At 38.1% G+C, this 17227-nt stretch overlaps 1 protein-coding gene across 2 annotated transcripts in view; it reads right to left on the bottom strand.

Annotated features, from left to right (window-relative positions):
- Window positions 1–17227, bottom strand: part of DOCK2 (dedicator of cytokinesis 2) — a 157772-nt gene that overhangs the window by 107729 nt on the left and 32816 nt on the right. For both annotated transcript variants that reach the window (XR_011004276.1, XM_068205595.1), the window contains exons 23-25: window positions 15789–15897; window positions 9344–9414; window positions 8964–9070 (exon numbers count right to left, since the gene is read on the bottom strand). Coding sequence is in view for 1 of the 2 variants with exons in the window: in XM_068205595.1 (XP_068061696.1) it covers window positions 8964–9070; window positions 9344–9414; window positions 15789–15897 (287 nt within the window). In the remaining variant the exon portion in view is untranslated. The remainder of the gene's footprint in view (window positions 1–8963; window positions 9071–9343; window positions 9415–15788; window positions 15898–17227) is intronic.

Raw genomic sequence — 17227 nt, forward strand, 5'->3', positions numbered from 1 at the left:
TCATCACTGGATGCACCCTCAGCCAGGCTGCAGATGGCACGGAGTTGGGCAGGAGGGCTCTGCAGGCAGACCTGGCCAGGCTGGATGGATGGGCCGAGGCCAGCAGGGAGAGCTGCTTTAGGGTGAAGTGCCAGGTGCTGTTCTCCAGGCAGGAGGGAGCTGGGGTGCTGGTGACAGCAGCTGAACATGGCCCAGGTGTGCCCAGGTGGGCCAGAGGCCAAGGGCACCTGGCCTGTCCCAGCCATGGTGCGGCAGCAGGAGCAGGGCAGGGACTGTCCCCTGTGCTGGGCACTGCTCAGGCCACACCTTGAGGGCTCTGTCCAGTCCTGGGGCTCTCAGGCAAGAAAGGCACCGAGGGAGGAGGCCAGAGAAGGGAACAGGGCTGGGGAAGGGCTGGAGCTCAGTCTGATGGGAGGGGCTGAGGGAGCTGGGGGCTCAGCCAGGAGAAAAGGATGCTCAGGGGGAACCTTCTTCCGCCACAACTCCCTGAGATTGTAGAGAGGATGTTGCTCTCTCAAGTAGCAGAAAGTCAGGGGTTGTCCAGTCCTGGCCCAGGCTGCCCAGGGCACTGAGGGAGTCACCACTCCTGGGGAGATTTAAAAGATGGGTGGACGTGGGGACATGGTTTAGTGACAGACTTGGCAGGGTTAGGTTTACAGTTGGACTCGTTCTTAAGGGTCTTTTCCAACCTAAACAAATCTCTGTGATGAAGCAATTCACATTCTCACACCTCCTTCCATGCCCCAAGAAAGCTCAAGACAGACAAGAGAGAGACATGGAGAGGGGCAGATGCCTATTTAAATACTACCTGCTTTCTTTTCTGCTTGATAAATAATGTAAGGACATTGCCAACAATCTATTCTTTAATGTTCAACAGCATGAAAAAGCCCAACTGTTTGACTGTTTTCATTCTAGCCGCCCCAACTTTTATTTGAACACATAAAACATCAACATGCAGTTTGAGCATCTTGCATTTTCTTCATCAAGGTCTGTCAAAAGATTTAGTATTATGCATATTCATCAATCCCAAATTCCAACACACTTCTTGGAGAGGTTCCCTGGCAGCACCTTCCTGCATAAGGAGAAGTAGATCGATCCATTGTTGTCCAAGATTGAGCAGTTATGTGTTTTCTATTTCGGGTTTAAATTGGGTTTTTTAACCCTTCTATTCACCTTATTCCCTCTGGAAGATAGGTAATGATTTCTTATATACCAGGTAAATGAAATTCAAACTCTTAAGTCATTAATGCAATCATGTCATTAAAAAAGACATTTGGGTCTCCTTCAGCAAAAATCACAGACAGGTTTCATTCCTGACTGCCTCATATGTGCAGCCAAAATGGTAATAAAGATTTAACACCACTTTTGTGTCCCTTAGGAAACACTTCTCTTGATTCCCTGGCATGCCTGTAGTCATATCCATCTGTTAGAATGGCTTCATGCCCACTTAAAAACTGGCATGCCAATTTAATAAGGACATAGGTGTCATCTGAATACAGATTTAGAACAAAGCCTTAAACATAAAGCCAGTGAACAGCATTCTTTCAATGAGGTGAGACTTCTGATGGCAGCCAGTGCTCAATTAAAGCATTGTGCTTCCTCACAAAGGACATCTGTTCACAACTGCAGCAATCTTCCTGCTAAAAGTCCTCCCTCATTGTTATTTGCAATTTAACTCTTTGGTTTACTGGAGAGCCCAAGAGTAATGATTTTAAAATGGTATATTTTTCATTCATTGTTGAATCTTAATTAAAATTTCGCAGCTTAGGTAAGAGCCGCAGAAAGGAAGGTACCACAGGTCACCTACAGATTCTGACAGCACTGCAAGATGCAAATTCTCTTTGTGTCCTGGACTCTAATAGGAACATGGAGGAAGGAGAAGCACAGGGATGCTGTGAGGCCAGCACACGGCAGCTGCTGGCAGTTCAGTGTCAGCAGGTGAGGCAGGGCACAGAACAGCTACAGCACCCACAGCCCCAGCACAGCACTGACCCCAGGAGCACAAGGCTCCACCTGCCAGCTTCCAGGTGTGTGTTCAAGGGTCCCCACTTGTGAGGGCTGAGGAATGCCGGGCACTCCAGGGCAGCCAGAACTTCCAACACAACCCTGCTCTAGCCAAGGCAGCATTCCCTGCCCTTGGTGCCTCTTCCAGCTTGCAGGCATTGCACTTTGCCAGGCTGCAACACTGCCTTGTCAGCACATCCTCTCTGGCACATTCACACCTTTTAGGTCCCTTCCAACCCAGGCCATCCAATGATTCTGTGAATTTTCACATTTCCTCATTTCATTTTACTGACACCCAATGTGTGTCATTATCAACTGCTTTAATATGATTTTGATCTCTTTTCTTTTTGAAGTAATTGTAAACCACACTTTGCATGCACATTTAGAAGTTTGTTGTTAAAACTAGTTAACCTAACTTGATTTCCCTCCACATAACAAGTTTTTTATTAAAAATGTAACTACAAAAATGCCATAATGGGTCAAGTCTAACAAAAAGTCATCAGTTGCAACATCAAGCATGTCTCCTACTCCTCCATAAACACAAATAATGGCTTTAATCTGCATATGTTCATCACAAATGCGTGCCTACAGATACTACAGATGTGTTTATGCCATACTCATTTAAATCAAATATTGCAGCAATAGAACTGGCAAAAGATGAATGCTTGAAATATATGACTTGAAGTAATGTTTTAGAGGTAATGTACCCCTGAAAAACACTCCAATAAATAAAAAAGCCAAATGCAAAATTCAAGACTGAATCTACAGGATAGACTGGGTTTCTATACAGAACCTTTAAAGGAAGGTTATAAAGGAATATATGAACAGTGACTAATTTTCATTTTTCCCCCGTAGCTAAAAACAGCAGAGTCACATGCATGAACAATCTCCAAGTTCAAGTATTTTAAAAATGTTTCAAAGTCGTGTTGAACACAGGGAAGGGGCAAAAAATCACAGAAAACCTCCACAAAACCCCAAAAATTTAGGCTTAGGAACTCTTGTCAGTAGGAACCAGATTGTAAGATCATAATAGTAAAAATCAATATCTCTAACTCAATCCTGACCATAATAATTAAACTGAAAGATGCTTAACCAGAAATCACTCCTCCCTCTGCTTTTTTTTTTTCAACATTTTTCTTAATAATCCTGAAGGTAAAAAATGGTACACTATATCAACACAAACTAGCAAAAATATTCAATTTGTGAAATGAAACGTGTTTCACAGGTAAAACTCAGTAATGTACACGAGTGTTAGGAAATCAGTGTGATTAGACGTGGTTGCAATACTTCTCTTGTTTAAACAGTAAAAGAAGAGAAAGAGTTCTTCAATGAGGAAAAAAATTGCTACAGTCTCAGCATTTCTTCTGGCATCTGGCAAATTAACCCCTGGTGCTAACATATGTCTCTTGCTGCTGTTCTTCCAAAATCAGCAAGTGGTTTGCATATGCTGAACATGCAGCAGCCGTGTCTGGAGCCACAGTGAGCACAGGGCCAGCATTTCCAGCCAAGACAAACCCAGTTCCCACCCTGCCAGTGACCATCTGTGTGCCCTACTTAGAGCTCCTGCTCTTTGGGGTGATCTCAGCTCTGCTGCAGGACTGGACCACAAGGGAATGCAGTGTCCAAAGCACCACTCTCAAACATACACAATCCATCGTGTGTTGAAGCACTGTATATTCATTTCTCACCAATAAAAACCAGTTCTCTCAAGGCTGTTCATTAACAAGTTTCAGCATAATGTCAGTAAATATTCCAGGCCCAGCTTAGAATAAACATCTAGCTCCCAGCACTATAAACTCAGCAACACTAACTACAATAAAAACTCCATGTGATTTATGAACAGCTATATCTTAATTTGTTATTTTCTCAGAAGCAGAAAGATGGTGGGAGAATTTTGGCAATAAGTTTCCTAAAAATAAACAAATGAAACAGTAACTCCTGAAAAGTAGTTTTACGTAGAAATTAAACAATTCTAACAAAATCTCTTCACAACAGGGAGACAATAATCCATTACATCCTACTAAACAGAGTGACAGACATGACAGAAGACAGTTTCTTACACCATAAAAGAGACTCTAAAGTCCCATTAGAGGTGTTTATATGAGACAAGGCAACCATTTCTGTCACTTTGATATTTTAAAATAATAAAATATCAAGAAAACTAAAAGCAAAGTGTCAAAAATTAAGCAGATTTCTTGTCCTCTGACCAAAAAGAACTTAATCTTTTCTATAGACAAGGCTGCATAACAGTCTGCTCACACATCCTGTTAGAACATTCCTAAATGCCATGGTGAAAGTGCACAAGCAGTGGAAAACATCCATCATCCTGCACTCAGCCCCTCAAACACATGCACCCCCATAACCTCTCCAAGCTGTGTTATAGTTACAGAGTGGGAACAAGAAATCAATGCCTCTACAAAAAATAGTAATGTAATTTAAAGGCTTCTAAACGTGCTTTAGTGCTGCAAGGCCTTTGAAGATCAATTACAGCAGAGGTGCACGGGACAATTTCCTATCTGATGAAAGCACTCCACGAGTCTACAGTGGAAATTTTGAATGCCTGGAAATACTTAGCAATAAATTCAGTTTAGCCTCAAGGTTTCCAATTTCAGGTTCACGTGTGACTTATTTAATAAAGGCAAATTTCACTGAGTTTTAAATTTTTTTTCTAGAACACTTTCCCATGTTTTCCACAAGTCTGCTTCTTTAGAAAATGCTGTGAATATCAATGGGTCAAAGAATAAAAATGCCAGTATGTACAATCCAATTGAATTATAACGATAATACCTCTGGGAATGGATGTAAATTAATTGAACAACTGCAATGAACTACCAGGAAAGAGACTAAAGTCTGGAGGAAAAATGGATAATCTGAAACATACACAAATTAATAGACTTCGCTGTAATTAGCAGTGTAGTTAAATATATTCCATATTCATGGCAGAAAAAAGTACTACCTGTTCTAGATAAATGTGAACTTTAGTTAATGATACTGTTGGCAATCTTACCTTAATTATCATGCTGCATCCTATTCTGAGATAGCCTACATGTGCTTTCATTCTTGTTAATGACCTTCCAGCTCATTGAGTGCAGTAATGAATCAGGTGGTGTCTACACCCCACACACACTTGGTTCTCTACCCAATTAATTTGAAAATCAATTGGATTTAATGTACAGCAAAAAAAGCACCTTTGGAATTTTCTATTTTAAGCCACAGCAATGTAAATGAAAAAAGATTTGTTTGCTATTTACAACAGCATGGCACGGAAATGTTTTCATACCACTATAATATTATGTATTATATAATAATAGATCTAATAATAATGTAATAATATTACATTATATATTATATAATAATAGATACTTAGTTGTGTATTGGTCTTTTCACATTCTTCAGTGCCTGCACTTAAACATGATGTGGACTATGGTATTGTATATACTATATATATATATAGAGAGAGAGAGACAATATATATATATACACTATATTACCCTATATGTACTGTATTATCCCTGTGGCAATTACAATATTAAGGTTGAAAATGAAACATAAATGTAAATAATCAAAAATATAATTTAGATTAAAAAATCACCCTGTAATTATGTAAAGGATGATTCTCTGCTATTAGTAATGTAGAGGCAGTTGGGTGAAAGGAAAGGTGTAAAGATCATTACCAAAAAGAGAAACTCCAATATTAAATACCCTAAAAGACACTTGGGTGACACAACAGAGGCAAAAGGGGCATTGCTAGCTGGCCATTCTGTGTTAGAGGAATGACAACTTCATGGGATGGTCTCAGGAAACAGAAAATATGTTTGCAAGTCTATTTGGCCCTGACCAGGTTGCACTAAGGATGATGTAAAGATGTGCCTGCTACTCCAGTAAGAAAAAATAAAATAAAAAAGCAAAGTTGTCAGTTTCAGGCATTTTAAATTCTAAAATAATGACAATTCTAAATTCTACATTACCAGGAAGGAGCTGTTTATTCTGTTACTTCATCAAACTACTGACAATCAAAATGTTTAAACAAATATTTTCTAGTTAACTGCTTGTTAGTACTATCATTACATAAATCATGATATTGCTAAAACAATATGTCATGATTAAGCTAAAACAAACAGGGTATACTTTAGTTTTATTTTAAAATGACAGCTAGTTGATTTCTTTGTTTTGGGCAAGTGCTTCTTCAGAGGACTTCTCTTGTTTTAAACTAATAAATAAAAAAAAAAAATCAATCAATTTCCACAGACTCCTCTAAAAAGAACACAGCTAAGTATTATTATATTATATTATTGTTATATTGTTATTATTATACACCAAGTATTATCAATTATTAATACAAGTATTAAGTATCACAGTAAAAATATTTTAAGGTAGATCTTGCACAGGTAATCCCCACAAGCACATAAACAAGCAGTTAATATTTACATATTAGGTAGTGGATACACTTTAACTGCCAATTACTAGTGCAAGTTTGGATCACAATACACAGATATACAGGATATAGGTGAAACAGCAGGGCTGCAAATCAATCAAGTGTGATATGCTGCCTTCATGCTCTCGGCTTGGTTCTGCTGTCAAGTGTTTGATGTTAGCAAAAAATAGTGGAGAGTTTCTGGGCAATACATTTTTTTCATCTACATATTTAAGACTAAATGAATCCACTAACTACCTGTCGGGGAAAAATTAAAATGTATTAATTATCTGGTCAGCACTATGCAAAACCCACCATTTATTGGTTTTATAAAAGGTCCCCAGAATTAGAAATCCTCCTAGCAAAATTTCTTTTTCATTACTACCTAAAAAATACAGAAACAGAAACTGTGTCCTCTTTTTAAAATTCACAATGCATCCTGAGGTAGACATATCCTGTGACAGACCAGCTATTTATTTCAAGACATCAGACAAGCTGCATTTACAAGCAACCAGCAATCTATTATTATTATTTATCTGCAGTAGTAAAAGCTTTAGAGAGTATTTTGCATTAACAGACTTTAGCTAAAGGAAAGGCCTGCTAAATACATGAAACAAGCACCACACTAAGCAGACTATAATGAAAGATTCTTGGGAATCCAAAACTCACTCTTTTCTCTTCTGAAACACATGGATGGATGGAAGAAAAGAACTGTAGGATGTACACCAGTGAATAGAACTGTGAAGCACACAGTTATTGTATGCTCAACTGTTTTCCTCCTGCATATTTATTAGGGTTTATTCCTTATTATACAAGCCTGGGATCTGCTGTCCTAACCATCACTCCTGATCTGTGAATCAATAACAACTGTACTTCAGTGAGATGAGCTTCTTTAAAGAAAAACTACTGAATCAAAGTTCATAGTTTACATCTAATTTCTCAGTATTAAACACAGGGTAGCTGACTGAACTCTAGTAAGATCAAGAGTTCAGAAGAGTGCCTTATTTACACCCAAGAGTCTTTCAGTCTTGTGAGAGGATATTTCTCCTTCTGTCTAAATTCTGCTCACCACAAGCACCACAGGTAAAACCAAGTCTGGCACTTCAGATTTTAGAAGAAGCAGCAGTAAAGACAGCTCATACTGCAATGAGGTATCAGACTCTGCTTGTAAAAGAGAAATACAGTCAACTACCAGAGCAAACTGTGAATGCAGGACTGGAACTGCTTGGAAATTAATTAGAATCTGCTCTTAATTGTTTGGATCAGTGTCTGGAGCTACCTAAGCTGCAGCTACTTTTTTTCACCAATTCAAAGCAAATGTGAACTATGTTAGTTCATATGTGAACTAACATAGAATATGTGAACTAACTTTTTTTAACTATGTTTTTTTACATAGTTTAAAAAAATCACCACTATTGACCATGAAACTATTAGCATAAAGACAGGTTAAAATATTGCTTCATTTAATCTAAGCATTAAAACCACCTACATTATTTTCTTTACTTTTTTTCCCAGGAAATCTACAATGGTCTTAAAACATAGCAGACACAACTAGTTATTGTTTAAGCTTACAATATACAATTCAGTCTCAATGGAATACAACACAGGTCTGAAAATAAAGTGTAATTTTTATCTGTCCTGGCTAGTTAGAAGTGCATCACTCTCCTGGCAACACAGAATGAGGTGAGCAAAGCAATCCTCTCTCAATCTACTCACACACAGCACTATTTGCAACCCACTGTTGTACTGTCAAGTTCCTAGAATCATTATCTCTAAGCTGTCAGAAATTGGCGCTCATCTGAGTAGTCCGTGTGCCTTTGAGGTTCTGAAGGTTATCTACACAGCAAAAAGGTGGGGAGACAAAAGCAACCATCCAGTCCACGGGAGAGGAGTCAGAACACTTGACACTGAGCTGAAACTAATCATGTAAAACTGGGCTACTCTGAGGACTCCTTCAGCAAGAATTCACTCCTTCAGCAAAAATTCACTTGTGATAATAGGAAGGAAAACTGAGCACAATGGTGATAGAAACATTTTGGTATCATTAGCACTCCTGAGAGCTGAGAAAGACACAAAGTTCTGATAGAGGTTGAGAAGCATTGTAATTCCTGTAAGTGGAAATGCTGCATTGCAGCTCAGTGTACCACAGCACAATCAGGTTTTTTTTTTTTTCCCTCTTCCAAGGTAGAGGCCTTATTGAACATCTGTATTCACAGGGTTTCACTTCCTGTTCCTATTCCATTATAGACCGTAAAATGGGTTGAAAGGATATATAGGTCACCCACCTAACCACTATAACATAAGAAAACCACACAAAACTGTTCCTCTGAGCCCCACCTGTTCCTTGCTCTAGGCCAGCAATCACACTTGGCACAGCTCTTGCCATCCTGTGGAAAGAGAAGAATCCCCTCCTGAGCCCAGGCTCCTGGCATTCACACTCTTTCAGTATTTGTTTCACTCAGTTTCAAACGTGAATTGCACAACACATAAGTCACTGAAAATTTTCACACATTTATTAGAAGCCTTAGAGGCATTTTGTATTTACCTTGTTTTTTAAAAAGGTTGCTGCGTACGATTTCCTTCATGGACTGCACTTTCTGCTTCTGCAGTTTCACTGGTGGAATGCAAGTGTAAAATTCGTATAGTAGTTGGCTGCACAGAAAGGAAAAATGTCATAAATACCATACAGATGAATTAATCAGGTATTAATAAAGACAGAGAGAAAGAGCAAGAGATCCCATATTTGTAAACATTTATCACTTTTTAAGACTTATATTTATTTATATATCACAAATATTGACAAGAGACCAGTATCCAGGGACCCACCACTGTCTTGATCAGTAGAAACTAGTGCAGCTTTGTGGACCTAAAGTGATCTACAAGAATTAATTGCTGACAATTAGGAAATGTTCAAGAGTGACTCACCTCAGTAACCTGGCATCAAAAACCATTTCAACATCGTGAAGAACTGATGGTATGTACTTCAAGGCAGCAACCTGCATTGACAGAGAGATCACGTTAATCCTTTGTGTTTATACATGCACGTGAACAGCACAGAGCACACCACTGAGACACAAAACAAACGGATGAACTCGGACTTCTTTCCCCAGACTGAAATTTTACATCACATTTGAATAAATTTTGTCACAGTGTTGCATATGCTGAGGATATACAGAGGAACTTAATTACCATAGTTCCAAGTGGATCTAATTCTCTTTGTGAGAGTTAAACCAACCCAACCAGTGAAAGGGTCCAGGCTTTGTAGATTATCTCCCTGCAGACCACTAAAAGTGTCATTATGATGCAAGTGAGTAAACCAAGCACAGATCAAAGCAGAAACTGTATCAATTCCATGCCAGAAATGTGCCATGCAGGAGGCAGAAGTCAGGGCAGCAGTCACCCACCCACCCCAATGCCAGCCTTTCCAGAATAGATGAAAAGGGGTGTCATGCCTCTAACCAACCATCTGCAGCCAAGCTGTGGGGTTTATCTCCTCCTATCAGTTCCTGAGGTATGTTTTGATAGCATAGTGGCATAATCAAACCTTACCCTGACAAGGCTAAGACACAAGTTACTCTTATTACATGGACAAGAAAACTTCAGCAGGAAAATCAGGCTCAAAATTACCACTAACACTTAAGGCTAATATGCATAAAAACTAACCTGTAGCACTTTTACTTCACTGTGACACTTTAGGGTATAAATTCTTACTAACATCTTGCTAAAAACTAAATTACAGTGATGTGAAGCCTTCTATTACCGATCTATATGATAGAAGCCTATCTAGGTTCAATATTTCTCTTACCTGTACACAGCAAGCTCCTTATAAAAAACTTAGTATCTTTCTTGAGAGTAGGGGGCTTAGAACGAAGACAATCAGAGCACAGCTTTCTTTGGCTCTCTTTTAGACCTTTTAACCACAACAAAGCTATAATTTTACTTTTATAAGCTTCCACTGCAGTAGCCAATTAAAAAAGAACCCAAAAAACTAATTATATCTTGATTGAAAAAGAGAGCTTAGTCTGCAGCATGAGTGAATACAGTATTTCAGAGACTCAATGCTGGTTTATGATACCTTCAGATAAAGTCATTCTCCTGCAGATCTCATCCCAGACTCATACATAAACCTAGAAAGTCAAAAGAATGTTTAAAAGCTGTTGCAACTTCAACAAAGAGATTTTACCTTCTACTGATCTTGGGAAATCCCTGGGCTATTTAAAGCACCCAAACAAACACCTGTGTTGGGCTGGAAACTGCCTCCAGCTTTGATTCAAACAGGTGCTGCTCCTTGCTTTTCAAGCAACAGATACTGCATGAAGAGACTGCACAGCAGCATCTGAATTTCATTTTACAGCAGTTCACAGGTACTGTGAAAGATGTTTGATAAAAGACAGAGCCACCAGTGGCCACAAAATATTTCAAGCAGCATTTCACTGACATCTGGGCTATTGTGCTGTCTGACTTTCACATATTCCCCGTTCTGCACTTGCATAGGAGGGGAGGATAGAAATGCAACCTCTCTGCAGATCCAAAGTTCCAGCTGAAGTACAATAATGAGTATATCCCCTGCACTATTTTAGGCTCCCAAGTTTCATATGCAATAATTGCTTCAAATGATGCACTATGGACACAATTGAACACTGCCCTTAATGAAGTCATAAAAATCTCCTAGTCAGCAGTACAAGATGTTCTGCATTCTTCAGACCTTAAGAGATTAGTTTTTTAAGCAGGATACAGATAAACCCACAGCACTGCAGAAAATTATTTCTTACTTATACAATGTACAGTTAAATTTATTTTAACCTTTACTCCTGACCAAGCTTATTTTTAGCTGCCCTCTTTTTGCAGCATTACATTATACATATTCATGAAATTCGAGTACCCATGAGATGAAAAGTACATTCCAAGAAATCACTGGTGCTCTGTTTCTTAATCTAATTTTACTTGCCATCAAGGCAACTTGAAGAAGTTACTGTGCCAACCCCCTTTGTGCACCACAAGCAAAGCATCACTATCAGTACCTTTCTAGGCTTATTCTCTCCTAAGAAAAATGTACTGAGATGCATTAAGTCCTTAGAATCTACAGCAGCAATAGGGTGGATCAAAATTGCATGAGGAAGAATGAGAGAAAGGCAGCAGCTTCATATTCCATTATTTTTCATATTTTTCAGAGCCACAGACAATTTCTTTTTCCTGTGTTTCAATGACCTTGAGAACATGTCATCTAAGGTTTCTGAAAGCACGCTCAGCACAGGGAGATGCGTTTTCTCAAATCAGTGCCTAGGAGCAAGCTGGGGAGAGCTGACATTTGCAGCAGACAAGACCATCTGTAGGTCAGATGTGGTGTGTCAGTTGGGGAACAGAACAGTTGGGAAAGGAGCAGGGGCTTGATCTGTAAATTAAGGTTGAGAGCACAAGTTGGTCAATGAAAGGGCACACTCACAGACTACAAATCAGAAGTCAACAGTAGAACAATCTAGAAAACATATACTCTGAAATTTAAAAATCATTCATTCAATTTTATTCTCCAGAAATAGAGGATGATTTAAGCAGACACAAAACACATCCACTAAAAATGATGTTTTTGCCCTCAGTGCTCAGGCAAAGGATAGAAGGTAGCGATACCTCCTCTATTCCCAAGCCTCCCTTCACCAAACCCTTTGCAGTTTGTGGAGACTGATTTCCAGGTTTCCAAATTTCAAGGATTCTCTCCCCAAGAAGTACAGACTTCATGAAAAAAAAATCTCTCTAAAATCTACAAAAGTCATCAGTAATGGCTACAGAAGAGCAACTGATAAATGCAACCAAGCTGTAACATCATCCCAGCCAAAAGGAATTAAAGAAAGGTTTATATCTAGTGCCCAGAAAGCCCTACCACTGTAAAGACACTGTAATTATGAACTAATTGTTTTAAATAATTACAAGAAAAATCTGTAAAAAAACACTTAAAAGGAAGAATCCTTACCCTACAGCTGCATCTTGATTCTTGTACTGGTGAAATTAAACCACTCCGACCTCCACGCCAAGGGCCAGCCTTACAAAGCACCATGCCAGGACCTGTACCCAGGCCACACTGCAGCTCAGATGGTTGCTCTTAAACATCAGCACAGTAGGAATATTGAAAATATATTCCTAATTGTAGTTTAATTACGTCATGCAGTGCTGAAGTTGAGAAGCATTCTGTCTGTATCTTTAAATACAAAAGAGAACTTGACCAACTCCAGAAGTTTTTTTTTTTTTTTTTTTTTTTTTAAAAAGGTTAATGTGGATTAATATGTACATTTCTAGTTTGCCAACAATGAATTAAGAATTCAGTCTTCAGCTGTTCAAAGCTTATATGAACAGTACTCAAAACAAAACCACATATCTGCCCTTCCCAAAGCTCAGGCACTATAGTAAGTCAAAGCCTCAATCCACTTCAGCCTTAGAACAAGGACTGAAAAGAGATTTTTAACTTTTTGTAAACGCATACAGCATTTAACAGATCAGGAAGTGAGATATCACTCGCTAGATAAAGTTACAATTGAAACAATAAAGTGCTTCTGGCACAGATGAGGCCGTTCCATATAACACAATTTTATAAAAAATCCTTTCCTGAGTGAATTAATTTTCTATAGAAGTCTGAGTGTGATTCTATCACTGAAAGCAGCTGGGAAATTACTACTGGCTAAAATACTGAGTTCCAAATTAAAAAAAAATATCAGAGACCAAGAAACTTCAGGTTTCAAAATAATTCTTTAAATCATCTACAGCTAAATCTGATAGGCATGTGGACAAACAAGGATGAAATAAGAGTTAAAATTTCACATTCAAAGGCTCTGCATACTATTTCAAGATTCCATATCCTGAAAAACCCAATTTAACTTTCTTCAGGGCTCCTAAAACTTTCTTCTTTGATATCTTCAGACCATAATCTACTTGAACACACTCAATTGATCCTACCAATCTATGTTCCACTTATCAATGATAATTCTAAGTGTGACAGATTTAAGCCAGTTTTAATATTCTGATTATTCCTGTATTTTTCCAACAGACTCTCTGAACTTCCCTCTCCGGGTACATGTACACAAACTGTAACATCCATAGAGTCCCATGTGTCTCTAGAATCACTGAATAACCACCTGTCCCTTACTCTGCAAAGTTAATTTGCACTACTACAACATCCATCATTGTCATCTCAAATTCCCCAAGGGAAATCAGTGTTGGATTTAGGCAGAGACAGATTTATGAATTTCTTTCTACTACTTTCTCCTCCCTCTCAGCAGAAATTATCTCAATTTTCTGGCCTGAATCCACCTACCAGAGCAGGAATCTCAAGTATCAGCACTGAAGTGTCCTCCAAGCAGCCACAGAAATTCTGTCCCCTGTGAAAGCAGTGGCTGCCTATGAAGTTCATGATGAAATGGAAGGGAGTGGTAATTTTATTTTTTTGCCCCCATTAAACTTATTTCCAGCTGGAAATTTTATTGTCATTTTGCTTATTCCATGCCACTCCTATCAGAATTTTATAACATTGATGCAGTAGTTTTTATTTACTGTATGTAAAGCAATCTCTTCGTAGGCTTCTCTCAGAGACACAGCTGTGTGAGTCATTAGTGTTTGGAACAAGAGCAAAGTTATGCTAAAAACCAGTATTTCACATCTGCCATAAAAGGTTCCTGCTAAAAAGAAAACTTTCAGTACCTCATGCAGATTTAGAGACCCAAAAGCCCACCAGTGCTTCAGGGTTATGAATAAATAGGACCCATTTTGCACAATTGATGGCACTCATTAGAAATCAAAAATTTGGATTTTCAATGTGGTATTTATCAAAGCATAATTGTTTAGTAACTGGTCTGTTTGTGAAACACACTAATGTGCTCTTTAAAATTAGCATAGGTTTCTTTCCTTTAGTGCTTTCTAGAGATGCTCAGCTCTGTTTTCAAGGTTCTGCTGTTTCTGAGGAACAGCAGTCAAGATGTTGTGCATGTTTGCTAAACAGGTACAACACTGGGAGCTGGTATTAAACATGGAAAGATGGAAATGAGGGCAGGCACAGTCACACTCCTCAGTCCATGCAATGCTGTGGTGCCACTGGCACAACCTGTTCTGAGACACTCCCAGCAGCCCTTCAGGGGCAGCACTGCCCCTTGCACACCCAGAAACTGTTAAGGGAGACGTTTTTTGTGAGCCTTTCTTGTCACTCTCAAGAAGAAAGTGTCCTGCTCATCAGAGGAGACACAGATGGACAGTCCCACACAGCCCCTCTGAGATCAGGCAGGGCAGAATGCAGGGATGTGACCAGCTCTCCCCAAAGAGCACCAAATCCTCCAAGATCTCTTTCTTAATTAGTACAAGTACCCTAAGAACAAACATTATCATATAAACTCTTTCTGTACTACTTTAAAGATTTTTTTTCTTCAGAAGATTCTCCTGCTTCTGATACTGTATTCAAATGTATAAACTATTCCCAGGAAGGCCTCGACAGAAATATCAAGTAACAGAGTATCTGATTGATTTTAAAATGCATTTACAATATTACTGTAACCATGGTATTATATAATTAACTTGGTATTTACTTTCTCAGCTCTTTTGCACATTAAACACTCCATATAAAGTGTCAGCTGATACAAATCTCAACATCAGCCACCTGAGGTTTTATTCAACAGACTTTTTCATGGGTTTCCATTTCTAATCTAACTCATCAAAAGGAATCGAAACACAAAACCAGAGGAAAATTCAAGCTCAATGTATACAATGAGTTTTAAATAAAGAATGTGTGAAGCATCAATATTGCAGCTGTCTAATGAATCTTCTACATTTTGCAGGAAATCTTGATAGTTTTTCATCTTAACACAGAACTGCAAAATATTTTATATTAGTGATGTTAATAGCTCCTTTTTTCCTAAATTTTCTTTAAAACATTAGATTCCGACGTGTTAGAATAACTGAGATTGACGTGAATGGCAAACTCTGATTCTTTTAAACAATGTAACTCCCAAAGACTGAGACAATAAAATTTATTTTCCCAACTAAGACGGTGAAATCCCTGTTTAGCATTATCTGGAGAAACTCAAGAATTAAACATTCAGGTCCCAGGAGGGGAATTCATGTAATTAGATTGCTTGAAATATTCCAACATCTGTGCCTTGGTTCTTTCCTTGACTACATTCACTGAATTTCTGTAAGTGTATCTTGTCTGACCTTTTCAGACTAGGCTCCAAATTTATCAGATAACCTGCTCTTCCAACAGAGGGAAATTACAAAAAAGACATATTGGATACATTTCCTGAGTGTCTTTTCCTTGATTTAAAGAGAAGAAAAATAAAAAGTCCATGTACAAAAACCATACAGAAAACCAAATCCAACTGGTTTCCAAGAACACACCAACCTGCAACAAAATTGCAGTTTTATGCTGGCTTTTCATCAGGTTGTTGATGGATTCAAAGAGTCTCCTCATTGATTCTTCAAATTCTGTTTGTTCTTTGCCTTCATATAATCTGTTGAAAGATGCATTAGGTTATTCTTTCAGGTTTCATTCTCCCAAATGCAACAGATTTAACATTAAATATATATTTCAGAAGCTGATCCAATATTATGTACATAGATATTTCCCCAATGGGTCATAACTTCTATTCACTGTAACATGTGGGAATTCTTCAGTTTGAACACTATAATAAACACTTTCAATTGTTTTAAAACCCTCTAAACCATGACACCTCCCAGACTGGAGCTTATATAAATAATTTTATTTTCAAAGTAACTTATATGCAAAAAAAAAAAAAAAAAAAAGAAAAAAAATTGTCTTGGGTTTTTTTTCCCCACTACAACTGAGATACTCCAGGATATTTTTCACAAATTATGACAATTTCTGTCTTCTGCTGCTGTTGCCACTTTTTCCAAGAGCTATTTTTACTGGCCCCATTAAGCACTCTGTTTTTTGAAAAAAGTCTCTATTTGACACTTAAAAGTTTGAAAATGCATTTAAATTGAGCTCACTCCATTATTTCTCCATCCCCTGTTCTAAAGTTTGAATCCCTCAGATTATCTCTCCTGTATTGTTCATACTGGCTCTTAGTATTAAACACTGCCTACATAAAAAGTAAAAACACTGGTGACATGTGAAAATAGTTATGTGAAACAGCTGTCAAGAGTTAAAGAAAAACAAGCTAAGAAAAAAGCCAAGATGACAAGAGAATCCTGAAATGGGAGTAGAATACTGAGCTGAGTGTTGCCTCTTCTGCTCCATCAGAAGAGAAAAATCTTTTTAAAGTTATGTACTGCAGTGTCATTTGATTTTCTTTTCAGTTTAAAATGTAAGACTGCCTACAATAATAATAATTGTCCAGTGAATTTAGAGTTTTGGACCTCTAGTTAAGTAGGAGTAGATCTGTGTAGCTGATCACCTGAGTATGTAACACATTGCAATAACCTACTTTATGACAGGTTGTCCAATGAACACTTTAAGCTGCAAGATAACACGAGGGATAAAATGAGGACCAAAGTTCTTCCTGAAACAAACCTCTGCTGCTTTCTGGCCTTCATCCAGACAAGAAATTTTCCATAATCCTCTACACAATGCTTCCTTCCCCAAAACTCTAAAATATCCTTCTGCCCTGACACCTATAATAAAAATATAAGATAAAGTTGTATTCTGCTCTCCTGAGCACCATCTCCTTCCTTATACAGCTTTACACCTTGTTTATCTGTATCCATCTATAAGTAGTAAGTTCCTAGAGACAATACTTTTTCTAAGGTACTTTCTGAATCTGGTGCTTCAACCAAACCATCATAATCCAGTGAGCAAACTTAATTTAAAAAAAACTATGA

This window comes from Anomalospiza imberbis, chromosome 15, assembly GCF_031753505.1.
Source record: "Anomalospiza imberbis isolate Cuckoo-Finch-1a 21T00152 chromosome 15, ASM3175350v1, whole genome shotgun sequence".
Lineage (NCBI taxonomy): Eukaryota > Metazoa > Chordata > Aves > Passeriformes > Viduidae > Anomalospiza > Anomalospiza imberbis.